This window comes from Salvia hispanica, chromosome 2, assembly GCF_029641045.1.
Source record: "Salvia hispanica isolate PSC_SH4W2 chromosome 2, Shi_PSC_v1, whole genome shotgun sequence".
Classification (NCBI taxonomy): Eukaryota; Viridiplantae; Streptophyta; class Magnoliopsida; order Lamiales; family Lamiaceae; genus Salvia; species Salvia hispanica.
In genome coordinates this window covers 3,956,308-3,972,248 of record NC_142693.1, presented here as the reverse complement: position 1 = coordinate 3,972,248, position 15,941 = coordinate 3,956,308, and the positions used below count along the sequence as shown (strand labels likewise).

The following is a 15,941-nucleotide window of genomic DNA, read 5'->3' as shown; positions in this document are numbered from 1 at the left end:
TAAGAAGGAATACCCTTTCGCCTCTAGTGATCCCAGAGATACCAAATTTCTTTTTACTTCTGGAATATATCTAACATCCGTTAGCAACTTTACGGTCTGATCTTGCATTTTTAATCTGATGGATCCTATTCCTTTCACACTGCATATTTGATTGTTCCCCAAGGTTACAGTGCCAGAGGCCTCATCAATCCGCTCAAACCATCTCAAATTCGGGCAGATATGGAAGCTACATCCACTATCCATTATCCAAGAAGCCCCATGTATTGTCTCCATAACATTCAATGCTTCAGCTTCTTGATTAAGTTCCACACAATCAGAGGAACCTGCACCTTGATTACCAGATGTTGCTTGTTTCTTTTTCCATCTGAAACAATCCTTCTTCAAATGACTGGGTTTCTTGCACCAGAAGCACACCCTAGTTTCCTTCTGATCTCTCCCAAAGGGCTTAGGATTATCATACTTCTTCTTAAACCCTTTCTTTCCCTTGAATCCTTTAATATTCAAACTTTCAAAAGAGGGATCAACATTCTTAGTACCTGCTAATTGCAATTCCTTCGCCCTTAGAGCCGTTTGAACCTCCAGGAGAGTAATAGTACCTTCCCTCCCGTACATAATTGCATCGCGGAGTTGGTCATACGCCTTTAGCAGAGCATTCAGGAGGAGTATCGCCTTATCTTCATCTGCAATCGTCACATCGATGTTCTCTAGATCATCGATGGCTTTGTCAAAATCCTCCAATTGCTCCATCACCCCTCTATCCTCCATGAACCTGTACGAAAAGAGCCGTTGCTTCATCAGCAGCCGGTTGGCGAGTGACTTCGTCATATACAGAGTCTCCAGCTTCTCAAGAATCCTAGCTGCGGTCGTTTCTTTGGCGACCTCCCTTAGCACTTTATCGCCGAGACACAGAACCACGACACTATGGGCCTTCGCCATGATTTCAGCTCGTTTCGCGATGGCCTTCTCATCAGGATCAATCGGTGCCTTATCTTTCTCCTTCTCTTTATCTCCTTCAAGCGCCGCCGAAAGCCCTTGTTGAATGAGCATCGCGCGCATCTTCAACCGCCACAGACCGAAGTCATTTTTTCCGGTGAACTTTTCAGCCTCGAATCTTGAAGCCATCTTGTATCGTGAATTCGATTCCGATCAAAACACAATTCGCCTGCTTCACTTTCCACAGACAGCGCCAATTTGTTAGGATTGAGTATCAAGAACAAGATCAAAGGAAGAGGTGAGGTTTGGGAGAAATCGAGAGAGAGCTTTTATTTCTTCTAGCTGAAATCAATTTGGGGGAATTGCTATTTGAAATCCCTAACTTCTCGGCTATATGGAGAAAAACAACTAATCAACTTAAGAGTTGATCCAATGGCTACAAAAGCATCTATCTAATCTAAACAAATCAATGGCTAAGATTTAAACACTCATTTAAAAAACAAGCCATATATCACTAAGTGTTTGAGCTATTTGAGCATATATCTATACAGTTGAGGCTAAAAATAGATAAACAACATGAAAATTACTACTACTACATTGTTGTTGAATTGTCACTTGATGATGCTGAAGCAGATGCCGAAGGATTTTCAGTATCCAGCTCAATGGACGCCCTCCTCTCGTCTAATTATAAAAAATAAGAAATTCTTAAATTCTAAATAAAAACACAAATATTAACGAAAAAATATAAAAAGACACTATTCAGCATTTAATGTTCAATTTAAATGCAATAAATTCCTAATTTGGTTTAAATATTTAATTGGATGCCATAAAAGACTGCATCAGAGTTAGGAAAGAACGTGTGAGGCGAGCTGCGATTCTTCAGACCTATTGTCCACTAATACACTTTTCTTTCTGCCCCTCTCTTACTTTAGCAATTTAGCATTAAAACTCATGTCATTTCAAATGTTTTTATCTTTAGGAGACAGATGAGGAGTATTTTATAGTATTAAAAACATGAGAACATATCTCCAACAAGAGATTAGCCGCGATGAATGTAAAACTAAACATGATCCTTATCTGACTAGAATGTAAAATTAATTGAAGCAATTCTATATCAAGTTAGAGTTCACTAGTTTGGTATAAATGAAGAAAGAAAATTATGTTAAAAACAAGCTTCAACTTACCCACTTGGCTTAACGATAAGTGTGTAACACTTAGTAACTCTCACTCGCCAAAATCCTTCTTTTTCAGCGACTGGCATAGCTGCATAGGTCATTACCATTGACTTAGTCATCGATATGCATATTACAATTTTGATTCATAAAACCTTTTAGTAGAAAATTTTCCATTATCTCTAGATATCAATTGTTGACAAATAACATCCACAAATAAGAAAAATAATAAATAATTCCCAATTGACCAAGTCATGGATCTTTTACTATAGAATTTCTGACAAAAATATTGTAGACTTGAAATTACAATTTGAGAACTATTGTCTATTTATAAGAAAGGAAATATGATTAGGCCGTCCAATTGGTGTTGAATTATTCATTTTTAGGCCGTCTAATTAGAATTGAGGGCTTTCATTTTAACGGAAAAATATGATTTAAGAAATCTTTACGTCCAATACCAAAATATTTATGATAATGTAAGAGTTGAGGTTACAAAAATCTCAGTAAACTACTAATCAAATGTCAAGAAATAAATATACGTGGTGCAGGAGAGTCTTCTATCTTCATTCATCCCCACCACATTGTTCACAAGTCTTTTTGGTATTGGACTTGGTCGTTTGTAAAGAATGTAGGAGAAACCCTTTTACATATTTTTGGATTTATACATAAATTTAAAATATTGTTGAGATATTTTCACAATTCAAATTATCGTACAAATTCTTCGATTCAATTCACTTATTCATTCAACTTCAATAATCAATATAATTGTACTTGCTATTGCATGCACAAACACCCATCTCCTGCACAATCTCTCTCCATATATCTTTATGTATGTATACATTTCTATTGTGAGAGAAGAGTTTAAGGAAATAATTAGTATTGAAAGATTTAATTTTTCTTGTGTTTGAGAAGAGAGAAGAAGAAATACGAACTGCATCGAAGAAGATAGAAGAAATAATGCAGATTGAAAGGAAAGATTAATTTTTACAAATTCAAGAAGAAGATAGTGGCGCATAATTAGGTTTAATTTAGTTAATCGGGCTTTTTTTAAATGGGTTTGAATTGATTTGGTGAAGTTTTAAATAAATACTTTGAGCCATTAATCCGTTACTGTTTCAAAAGTAAATAAATGATCTTAGTTATTGGGATTATTAATTTATTTTATTTAAATAATTGTAGCACTTAATAAAAGGCTTCATTTTTAATTAATATTATGTTAAAATTTAACTGGATTCACTTAAATTACAAATACTACAAAACTTTGAAAAATATTATTAGGATAGCTTACTTAAATTGCATAAAATCAAATTAAATGACAAATAACAAAATTACAACATCTAAATTAATTTTGATTATGTTACCTTTTTTATAGATGTATTTATAATAGTTCATTCAACTTAAATTTTGAATTTTTTATATTGATGAACACTTGTTTTCATATTCCAAATAAAATATTGGTAATTTTTTTTCAATTTGATTGCATTTTTTTGTTCGATCTCATTTTTCAAAATCGAACAAAACAACAAATCAAATTAAATATATGTATATATATTACATTTTGAATGTTGTTATTACTATTTTGAATATTTTATTTTATTAAATTTCAGCACCAGTTAATTTGGGTGTCTAGTTCCGTCCCTGTCTCCTAGTCGTCTCCAAAGTCAAGTAGTGAGTTGTTTAAAGCCAAGCTTTTTCTTCAAGATAATTATACACTTTTCATTCAGCTAAACTCATTCATTATGTGGCCTCTGCAACTGATCATCTCTGTCTTCCTACTTCTCCCACCATCACTACTCTCCGCGGCTCTACATGCCAAACCGGGATGCCTGGACCGGTGCGGAGATTTACTCATTCCATATCCATTTGGAGTTGGGCCAAATTGCAGCTACAGCCCACATTTTGACATCAACTGCGATAATTCCACTGACCCTCCAAAAGCTTACCTCTCCATCATGAAAAAACAAGTGATTGAATTCAATCGAACTTACATTCGCCTCAAAAACCCCTTCATGATTTCAGCTTGTTATGGTCTGTCAACAGACAATCAACGCAGTATGACTGTGAACTTGTCTGGAACTCCCTATATGCTCTCGAATAAAAACGTGCTCACTGTTATCGGGTGTGATGATATGCTGCTGCAATACGAAGGAAGTTCCACTGTTGGCGGCTGCTCGGTGTTTTGTGCTGATAAGAGTGATGCCGGCTTTGGAGATTGCCACTTTAATGGTTGTTGCCATCAAGCAGTAGGCTACGGTAATTGTCAAAACTCAAAAAAAAATATTTTAACATTACAATAACTCGTACTAACAGAATAATAACCGTCTCTAATAAATTTGTGTACAATTAAGGATTAATTATAATATATTCATCTCTTTTTTTAAAATGATCAATTAGTACAAGATCTCAATATTTGAAATATGTCAATTCCATCTCAATCTTTTCAACTTATCATATACTCCCTCCGTCCCAATAAAAGTAAAGGCCAAATGTGGTCCCTAACATATAGTTGTTTTATCAATTTGGTCCTTAATATTATCTTTTTGATTATTTGGTCCCTCACAAATAAACTCGGACCCGAATCTGTCCTCACTTAACGAACCGTAAAAAAATAGACGATGACCGCAATTTGATTATATTAAATTACTAATGGTAATTAATTATACCTAATTATAATTCTTTTTCTATTAGTAAAATTGGAAAGAAGATAGTATCAGTTGCAAAATGAAATGAATAATTTGTAATTTAATAGGAATTGAGAATTATAATTAGGTATAATTAATTACCATTAGTAATTTAATATAGTCAAATTGCAATCACCGTCTATTTTTTGACGGTTCTGTTAAGTGAGGACCGATTCGGGTCCGAGTTTATTTGCGATGGACCAAATAATCAAAAAGATAATGTTAAGGACCAAATTGATAAAACGGCCATATGTTAGGGACCACATTTGGTCTTTACTCTCCCAATAAACATGCAACATTTAATTTCCGGCACAAGATTTTATTCAGTGTTGTTTTGTGCGTAAATGAAGAGAGAGTAAAGTAAGGGAGAATTAAAAATAGAGCTAGTGTTGTTTCCATTTTAGAAAACGTTTCATTTTTTATTGGAATTACCCAACAAGTAAAACGTTTCATTTTATAATGAGATGGAGGGAGTATATGCGTCTAATCTTATTAATTTGTACGATGAAATTCGCATTAAAATTATTAGACTAATATGTCACTACCTACTTTTTTTTCAATTCTCATATTTTATCAAATTCACGTTAAAATTAATGTCGTCTCCAAATTCCCTAACTATTTTAGGAGAGGGAGAAAGTTTCTTGGAAGCAGAACTGATTGACTTGAGTAGAAGATCACAACGTAAAAAGCTTTTACCGTGCAGCTATGCTTTTATCCAGGAGATTACAAAGAGGAATGAAACCTTATTTACATATCCTTTGTACTATCTGAATAACTCAACAGCATTGTTAAATGATGATTGGGCATCTGCATCAAGGCCACCGGTAGTGCGCTTGGACTGGACCGTTGGGACTGAGAACTGCAGCCGAGCTATGAATTTAGACACTTACGCATGTGTAGACGAAAAGAGTGTTTGTATTGATTATAGATATTCCTCTGATTATACAAAATACAGTTGTTTCTGCGCGCAAGGGTTTGAGGGAAATCCTTACTTACGTGGAGGATGCCAAAGTTGGTTCTTTTTCTCCCTAATTCTATTTATTTTAAGTTACCATAAGAAATTCAACACATTGAATTTAAGTTAATTTCTAGTACGATGTTTTATGAAAACATGCTTGCGGTAACTTGCCTCTGTCTCATTTGCTACTCTGCCAGAAATAATTCCCTCTTCGAGTTCAATTGCCAAACCTGGATGCATGGATCAATGTGGAAGAGTATCGATTCCATTTCCATTTGGTGTGGGTCCAAATTGCTACTTGGAGCCATCTTTTGAAGTTGTTTGCAACAAGGACACCCACCCCGCCACACCCTTCCTCCGTCTTTTGAACGCTGAAATCGTTGAGCTCAACTCATCAAAAATTATTGTCAATTATGTGAACCTATCTTTAAATTGCTACAACAGGTCAGGCTATCAAGTTGGGCGGAGCTTGACAATTGACTTGTTGAAAACGCAATATAGTTTATCAGATAACAACTGGATCACCACCATTGGCTGCAATGCTATGCTTAACGGGGTTATTGGAGAAGACAAACGAAGTTCTATTCAAAGCAGTTGCACAGCCATTTGCTCCAACAGGCTCAATGTCTATGTTGATGGTACAACTTACGCAAATTGCATGGATGAACCAACATCTTATGCAGGTAATGGTTGTTGCAGGGTACCAATTCCAAGAGGTAATAATAAGTTGATGTTTTTGTTTCTAAAAAGAATTGAATAGATATTATGGGTAAAGTTTACTTTGAAAAGCATTTCTTGTTTGACACGAAATCTTATGTAGTGGTCTTTAGGAAAGAAAATAAAGTTTGGGATATAATAAAGCATATATAAGGATATTTTTCATTTTAGAAATTGTGTGGGATGTCCAAAACAAGAACACAAGTTAATTTAAGTGGCTTCTTATTAAACCTGTACATTCTCTATAACACATTTAAGTTACTTTAAGATCTAGTACTATATGTCATCTTAACTAGAAAATGTCGCAGTTATAAGTATAATATGTGTTGGATCATTTGCAGGTACAACTTACCTTGAATCAAATTTGACTCATCTCGGTGACCTACCGACAAGTGCAAATATCTATTGCAGTTATGCCTTCACTAAATACACTGAAAATATGAATGAAAATGGTGGTTATCGACCTTATTTTGAGAGTTTTTTGCTTATGAATAACTCAAGAATGATCCCACTGACCGATGCACAGCCGAGCATGGCATTGGATTGGAGGATCGGAAAGAAAAATTGCAAAGAAGCACGGCAGGATCTCGCTAACTTCGTATGCCGAGATAATATTGATTGTGTTGATTTTGATGCTACGCTTGGAGGGTACCTCTGCAACTGCTCCAAAGGATACACAGGCAATCCTTACCTCAATCCAGGGTGCCGAGGTTGGTCTTTAATTTTATTCCTTGTTATGCTATAATGATTTGTGTGGAAATTGACCTACAAATATATGCTCTGTCAAATTACAACTTGTGATTATGTATCGAGCAGATATTGATGAATGCGCTGATAATACCACCAATACATGCGTCTCAAATTCAACTTGCCAAAATGGTCCGGGAACATTTCACTGCTTGTGCCCAAAAGGGTATACTGGTGATGGGAAAAAAGATGGCACAGGATGCTTTCCGCAGCCGCCATCCAAAACCAAGATGATTATCTTGACAGGTAACAATATAACGTTCCAACTCGCATATCAATCAGATATGCTGCTCATTGGATTTTACTTATTTCTAAAATTTGTTAATTTACTCACTCTTAAGTGTGCTTGTAGGTATAGGCTCTGGATTGGGGCTTCTTCTTTTAGTTTCAGTGTTCTTTTGGTTGTATAAATTGTTGCGAAAGAGAAAGGAAAGAATGGTAAAAGATAAATTCTTCAAGCGAAATGGTGGTCTTCTCTTGCAACAACAGACGAATGAAGGTGCACTTGGAAAAACAAAAGTTTTCCCGGCAAAAGAGTTGGAGGTGGCTACGGATAACTTTAATGAGAGCAGAATTATTGGACAAGGAGGGCAAGGCACTGTATATAAAGGAATGTTATATGATGGTAAGATTGTAGCGATAAAAAAATCAAAGCTGGTCGAGCTGAATCAGTTGGAACAGTTCATAAATGAAGTGGTGATACTATCGCAGATCAATCATAGGAATGTGGTCAAACTATTGGGGTGTTGTTTGGAGACAGAGGTTCCTTTGCTTGTTTACGAATTCATGCCAAACGGCACACTATTTGATCTAATACATGATCCAAGTAGTGAATTTCCATGTACATGGAACATGCGTTTGAAAATTGCAGCAGACATAGCAGGGGCAGTAGCGTACTTACACTCTGCATCTTCTGTGCCTATCTATCACAGGGATATTAAGTCAAGAAATATCCTCCTTGATGAAAAGTATGTTGTCAAAGTATCAGATTTTGGAACATCGAGGTCCGTTGCTACAGATCAGACTCACTTAACTACTGTGGTTAAAGGGACGTTTGGATATTTAGATCCAGAATATTTTCGGTCGAGTCAATTCACAGAAAAGAGCGATGTTTATAGTTTCGGGGTAGTTCTTGTCGAGCTTCTTACTGGGAAAAGGCCAATATCTCTTGATAAAACAGAAGAGGAAAGAGGTCTAGCCACACGGTTCCTTGCATGCATGGAAGAAGAATGCATAGATACGATTTTAGATCCACAAGTTCGGGAGCAAGGAAGAAAGGAGGAGGTGATCCTAGTTGCAAAGCTTGCACAAAGATGTTTGCACTCAAAAGGGAGAATGAGACCAACTATGAAAGAAGTTGCTACTGAATTGGAAAGTTTTAGGATGTCTGACATGTCGAGTGGTATTAATGCTGAATCAGAAGATGTGAGATCTTTTGAAGATATGTCTGCGATGATTTCAGACACTGAGTACACATGGACGAATAGTTATAAGAGTGCTTTCACATCATCATCAGACACACATCCGTTAGTGTTATCTGAAAGTGTATCTTAATATAGACACATTTATAGTAGACTCAAATAAGATGATCAAGACTTGGTTCTATGCCATATCTGAGATTGAAGATTGGAATATTAATGAATCTCTTTATATTGTATTAGGTAGCTTATATTGCAGTCGATGTAACAAAAATTCCCCGTGATGATTGTATTAATATGATAATTCGGTAGCTTATATTCCAGTCGATGTAATCATTTACCATCCAAATGAAAAATCATTAAGGGTCCGTTTGGTACACGGAATTGGAATTGAATTGGAAGGAATTGAATTAGAATTCAATTCCAAATCCTTTGTTTGGAAAAATGAAATTATTGATATGGAATTGAATTTAAAAATTTGAATGTGTGTGTGTGTTGTGTACTGTGTGTGTTAAAGTATGTGTGTGAAGTGTGTGTTGTGTTGCGTGTGTGTATTTATGTGTGTGAATGTGTCTGTTGTGTGTGTGAATGGTGTGTGCTGTGTTTCTGCTCTGTGTGTGTGTGTGTGAATGGTGTGTGCTGTGTTTCTGCTGTATGTGTGTGTGTGTGTGTGAATGTGTGTGCAGCGTGTGTGTGTGCAGTGTGTGTAAGAATGTATGCATTGTGTGTGTAATTTAATAAATATTTAAAATTCTACTCATTTTTATATGGAATTTTCAAATTGTATCCAAAATTTTTTTTATGATATCAAACCCTAGATTTGGAATTAGAGGTTCCAATTCCAATTCCGCACCTCTAATTCCATATACCAAACACAGCCTAAGAAACATAAACACACTAAAAAGTTATAGTAATTGATAAGAACATATTTTATTTTGCAACTGATATCTAAAGCACTCGGTAACCAAAAAAACAGATGAAAGTTATAACCAAACTTGATAAGAAACATGTTGTTAGGATTGAGTATCAAGAACAAGATCAAAGGAAGAGGTGAGGTTTGGGAGAAATCGAGAGAGAGCTTTTATTTCTTCCAGCTGAAATCAATTTGGGGGAATTGCTATTTGAAATCCCTAACTTCTCGGCTATATGGACAAAAACAACTAATCAACTTAAGAGTTGATCCAGTGGCTACAAAAGCATCTATCTAATATAAACAAATCAATGGCTAAGATTTAAACACTCATTTAAAAAACAAGCCATATATCACTAAGTGTTTGAGCTATTTGAGCATATATCTACAAATCTCCACCTTGCTCAAGTAGCTCCATCAACCTGTTGCAGTAGGATCAGCTTCCTACACAACTCAAGCTTCTCCCTTGGCAACGCCTTTGTTAACATGTCTGCCGGATTGACTGCAGTAGCCACCTTAAACACTTCCACTTCACCCTCTTCTATCTTCTCTCTGATAAAGTATAGTCGCACATCAATGTGCTTGCTACGCTCATGAAATACTTGGTGCTTAGCAAGACACAACGCACTGCTACTGTCACAACCAATTGAAACAGACTTCTGTCCAAGCCTAAACTCTGCAGCCAAACCTTTAAGCCAAAAGCTTTCCTTGACTGCTTCTGTTAGTGCAAGATATTCAGCCTCTGTGGTTGACAAGGCTACAACATGCTGGAGAATTGATTTCCATCTAACTGCAGAGCCAAACATGGTGAATACATAGCCGGATTGAGACCTTCTGCTATCCTCATTACCAGCAAAATCAGAATCACAAAATCCAACAATCGGATCACCAGATCAGGAGCTTGCTCCTCCATACCAGATGCCCAACTTTGATGCCCCTTTTAAGTATCTCAGTAGCCACTTCAATGCTGACCAATGCTCCTTTCCATGTTCAAACATGAATCTGCTTGTTAGGCTAACAGCTTGAGCAATGTCCGGCCTAGTGCATATCATGGCATACATCACACTTCCTATGATATTAGCATATGGAATGAGTTTCATCTCCTGCCTCTCCTTCTCAGTTTTTGGCCTCTGCTCCACTGACAACTTGAAATGTTGAGCCATTGGTGTGCTAACTTCTTTCAAGCTGTCAATCTTGAATTTCTTTAGAAATCTCTAAACATAATCAGTCTGTCTAAGCCATATGCTTCCATTTTTTCTATCTCTGACTATGTTCATCCCAAGTATTTTCTTTGCCAGCCCAAGATCCTTCATATCAAATCTTGATCTGAGGTCCTCCTTTACTTGCTGAACCTCCTCCAAACTAGAACCAACAATTAACATATCATCTACATACAACAATAAGTATGCTACAATCTCTCCACCTTTCTTCTTAAGATACACACAAGAGTCATACTTAGATCTGATGAAACCACAACTCACCATGTAGCTGTTGAATTTCTTATGCCATTGCCTGCTAGCTTGCTTGAGGCCATAAAGACTTTTTTTGAGTTTGCAGACCTTCAATTCTTGCGTCGGGCTAACAAATCCCTCTGGTTGCACCACATATATAGTTTCTTCTAGATCACTATTCAAGAAGGCAGTCTTCACATCTAGCTGCTCTAGCTCCCAATTGTTTCTTACTATAGACATCAACATCCTTATGGAGCTGTTCACCACAGGGGAAAAGACCTCATTATAATATATCCCATATTCTTGGCTAAAGCCTCTTGCAACAAGCCTAGCCTTATATCTGATTGAACCATCAGCCTCCAATTTCTTCTTGAAGATCCATTTACAAGTGACTAGCTTCCTGCCCTCCACCTTATCCACCAAAGTCTATGTTTTATTCTTCACCGAGGACTCCATTTCCTCATTCATAGCCTGCACCCACTTATTCTTTTCTTTACTCTAGCTCCACCTCTTTATAAGTCAATGGCTCCTCTAGCTCCACCTCTTCTGCTGCCATAAGTGCATAGAAGACCATCTCATAATCAGAAAACTTGGAAGAAGGTTTAGGCACTCTTCTGACTCTATCTCTGGCCAACTTGTAATTTTGCAGGTCTTCAACCTCAGTGTGTGGCTGATTAATCCCATCAACAGAGCTGCTGGAGCTTTCATTTACTGGCGCATTAACATCATCAGTTGCCTCATGTGTGTGTTGAGCTCGGCCCTGATCTCTTTCCTCACCTGGCTCCACCTCAAAGTCGTTATCCGCATCAGAAATAACTCTGACTCCATCAGAACCAGCCACCTTATTCAAATAAGGCATATCATGTTACAGAAAAATTACATCCCTGCTGATCAGAACCTTCTGTTGTCCAGGTTCTATACACCACAACCTGTACCCCTTCACTCCTTTCTGGTATCCCAACATCACACACATCAATGCCTTGGGGTCTAGTTTCCCTTGCTTCACATGAGCAAACACCTTACAGCCAAATGGTTTCAGATCTGCATAGCTTGAATGTTTACCATACCATCTAAAGTCTGGAGTGTCTCCACCTATACTTGATGAAGGACACTTATTCAACAAATACACAGCTGTTGAAGCAGCCTCTCCCCAGAACTTTTTGCCCATTCCTGAGGAGAACAACATACATCTAACTCTCTCAACAATGGTCCTGTTGGCTCTCTCAGCCACACCATTCTGTTGAGGATTCTTGGGGACAGTCTTGTGCCTCTTAATCCCCCTTTCTATACAAAAATCATCAAACTCTTTAGACACATACTCAAGCCCATTATCTGTCCTGATGCACTTCACCTTAAATCCCTTTTCTAATTCTACTTCAGTACACTAATTCTTAAAAGTGTTGAAAGCCTCTGACTTCTCCTTTAGAATATAAATTTATATCTTCTTAGAATAATCATCAATCAGTGACATATAATATCTACCTCCACCAATAGTATTAACAGTTGCTGGCCCCCATAAGTCACTATGTATGTAATCTAAAGGAGAAGTAGAGATGTGTTTACCAGTGGGATATGGATGCTTCTTAGCCTTGCCTCTGATGCAATCTTGACATGGATCTGGTTCTTGTGTGTCATCAGCAGAGATAACTTGCTTCTTTATTAGCTCCTTGATGCTTCCCATGGCTGGATGGCCCAGCCTTTCATGCCACAATTTTAGGCTTGTGTGCTTCACCAGATTCACTTCACCCTTCTGAACCTTAACCACTGAAGCATAAAGGTAATACAAACTGTCTCTTCTCTCCGCTATCATGACCACACCATTCCCTCTCTTCACCAGCATCTTTCCACCAGAAGATAAGAAGGAATACCCTTTCGCCTCTAGTGATCCCAGAGATACCAAATTTCTTTTTACTTCTGGAATATATCTAACATCCGTTAGCAACTTTACGGTCTGATCTTGCATTTTTAATCTGATGGATCCTATTCCTTTCACACTGCATATTTGATTGTTCCCCAAGGTTACAGTGCCAGAGGCCTCATCAATCCGCTCAAACCATCTCAAATTCGGGCAGATATGGAAGCTACATCCACTATCCATTATCCAAGAAGCCCCATGTATTGTCTCCATAACATTCAATGCTTCAGCTTCTTGATTAAGTTCCACACAATCAGAGGAACCTGCACCTTGATTACCAGATGTTGCTTGTTTCTTTTTCCATCTGAAACAATCCTTCTTCAAATGACTGGGTTTCTTGCACCAGAAGCACACCCTAGTTTCCTTCTGATCTCTCCCAAAGGGCTTAGGATTATCATACTTCTTCTTAAACCCTTTCTTTCCCTTGAATCCTTTAATATTCAAACTTTCAAAAGAGGGATCAACATTCTTAGTACCTGCTAATTGCAATTCCTTCGCCCTTAGAGCCGTTTGAACCTCCAGGAGAGTAATAGTACCTTCCCTCCCGTACATAATTGCATCGCGGAGTTGGTCATACGCCTTTAGCAGAGCATTCAGGAGGAGTATCGCCTTATCTTCATCTGCAATCGTCACATCGATGTTCTCTAGATCATCGATGGCTTTGTCAAAATCCTCCAATTGCTCCATCACCCCTCTATCCTCCATGAACCTGTACGAAAAGAGCCGTTGCTTCATCAGCAGCCGGTTGGCGAGTGACTTCGTCATATACAGAGTCTCCAGCTTCTCAAGAATCCTAGCTGCGGTCGTTTCTTTGGCGACCTCCCTTAGCACTTTATCGCCGAGACACAGAACCACGACACTATGGGCCTTCGCCATGATTTCAGCTCGTTTCGCGATGGCCTTCTCATCAGGATCAATCGGTGCCTTATCTTTCTCCTTCTCTTTATCTCCTTCAAGCGCCGCCGAAAGCCCTTGTTGAATGAGCATCGCGCGCATCTTCAACCGCCACAGACCGAAGTCATTTTTTCCGGTGAACTTTTCAGCCTCGAATCTTGAAGCCATCTTGTATCGTGAATTCGATTCCGATCAAAACACAATTCGCCTGCTTCACTTTCCACAGACAGCGCCAATTTGTTAGGATTGAGTATCAAGAACAAGATCAAAGGAAGAGGTGAGGTTTGGGAGAAATCGAGAGAGAGCTTTTATTTCTTCTAGCTGAAATCAATTTGGGGGAATTGCTATTTGAAATCCCTAACTTCTCGGCTATATGGAGAAAAACAACTAATCAACTTAAGAGTTGATCCAATGGCTACAAAAGCATCTATCTAATCTAAACAAATCAATGGCTAAGATTTAAACACTCATTTAAAAAACAAGCCATATATCACTAAGTGTTTGAGCTATTTGAGCATATATCTATACAGTTGAGGCTAAAAATAGATAAACAACATGAAAATTACTACTACTACATTGTTGTTGAATTGTCACTTGATGATGCTGAAGCAGATGCCGAAGGATTTTCAGTATCCAGCTCAATGGACGCCCTCCTCTCGTCTAATTATAAAAAATAAGAAATTCTTAAATTCTAAATAAAAACACAAATATTAACGAAAAAATATAAAAAGACACTATTCAGCATTTAATGTTCAATTTAAATGCAATAAATTCCTAATTTGGTTTAAATATTTAATTGGATGCCATAAAAGACTGCATCAGAGTTAGGAAAGAACGTGTGAGGCGAGCTGCGATTCTTCAGACCTATTGTCCACTAATACACTTTTCTTTCTGCCCCTCTCTTACTTTAGCAATTTAGCATTAAAACTCATGTCATTTCAAATGTTTTTATCTTTAGGAGACAGATGAGGAGTATTTTATAGTATTAAAAACATGAGAACATATCTCCAACAAGAGATTAGCCGCGATGAATGTAAAACTAAACATGATCCTTATCTGACTAGAATGTAAAATTAATTGAAGCAATTCTATATCAAGTTAGAGTTCACTAGTTTGGTATAAATGAAGAAAGAAAATTATGTTAAAAACAAGCTTCAACTTACCCACTTGGCTTAACGATAAGTGTGTAACACTTAGTAACTCTCACTCGCCAAAATCCTTCTTTTTCAGCGACTGGCATAGCTGCATAGGTCATTACCATTGACTTAGTCATCGATATGCATATTACAATTTTGATTCATAAAACCTTTTAGTAGAAAATTTTCCATTATCTCTAGATATCAATTGTTGACAAATAACATCCACAAATAAGAAAAATAATAAATAATTCCCAATTGACCAAGTCATGGATCTTTTACTATAGAATTTCTGACAAAAATATTGTAGACTTGAAATTACAATTTGAGAACTATTGTCTATTTATAAGAAAGGAAATATGATTAGGCCGTCCAATTGGTGTTGAATTATTCATTTTTAGGCCGTCTAATTAGAATTGAGGGCTTTCATTTTAACGGAAAAATATGATTTAAGAAATCTTTACGTCCAATACCAAAATATTTATGATAATGTAAGAGTTGAGGTTACAAAAATCTCAGTAAACTACTAATCAAATGTCAAGAAATAAATATACGTGGTGCAGGAGAGTCTTCTATCTTCATTCATCCCCACCACATTGTTCACAAGTCTTTTTGGTATTGGACTTGGTCGTTTGTAAAGAATGTAGGAGAAACCCTTTTACATATTTTTGGATTTATACATAAATTTAAAATATTGTTGAGATATTTTCACAATTCAAATTATCGTACAAATTCTTCGATTCAATTCACTTATTCATTCAACTTCAATAATCAATATAATTGTACTTGCTATTGCATGCACAAACACCCATCTCCTGCACAATCTCTCTCCATATATCTTTATGTATGTATACATTTCTATTGTGAGAGAAGAGTTTAAGGAAATAATTAGTATTGAAAGATTTAATTTTTCTTGTGTTTGAGAAGAGAGAAGAAGAAATACGAACTGCATCGAAGAAGATAGAAGAAATAATGCAGATTGAAAGGAAAGATTAATTTTTACAAATTC

At 36.8% G+C, this 15,941-nt stretch overlaps 1 protein-coding gene across 1 annotated transcript; it reads left to right on the top strand.

Moving 5' to 3' along the window:
- Positions 1-3,795: 3,795 nt before the first annotated feature.
- On the top strand, positions 3,796-8,949 carry LOC148931421 (wall-associated receptor kinase-like 1). The gene is made up of 6 exons (XM_089066170.1): positions 3,796-4,358; positions 5,411-5,797; positions 5,942-6,460; positions 6,803-7,171; positions 7,278-7,454; positions 7,561-8,949. Exons 1-6 carry the CDS (start codon positions 3,845-3,847, stop codon positions 8,760-8,762), a joined length of 3,168 nt encoding a protein of 1,055 aa, XP_088922296.1. The 5' UTR covers positions 3,796-3,844; the 3' UTR covers positions 8,763-8,949.
- The last annotated feature ends 6,992 nt before the right edge of the window (positions 8,950-15,941 follow it).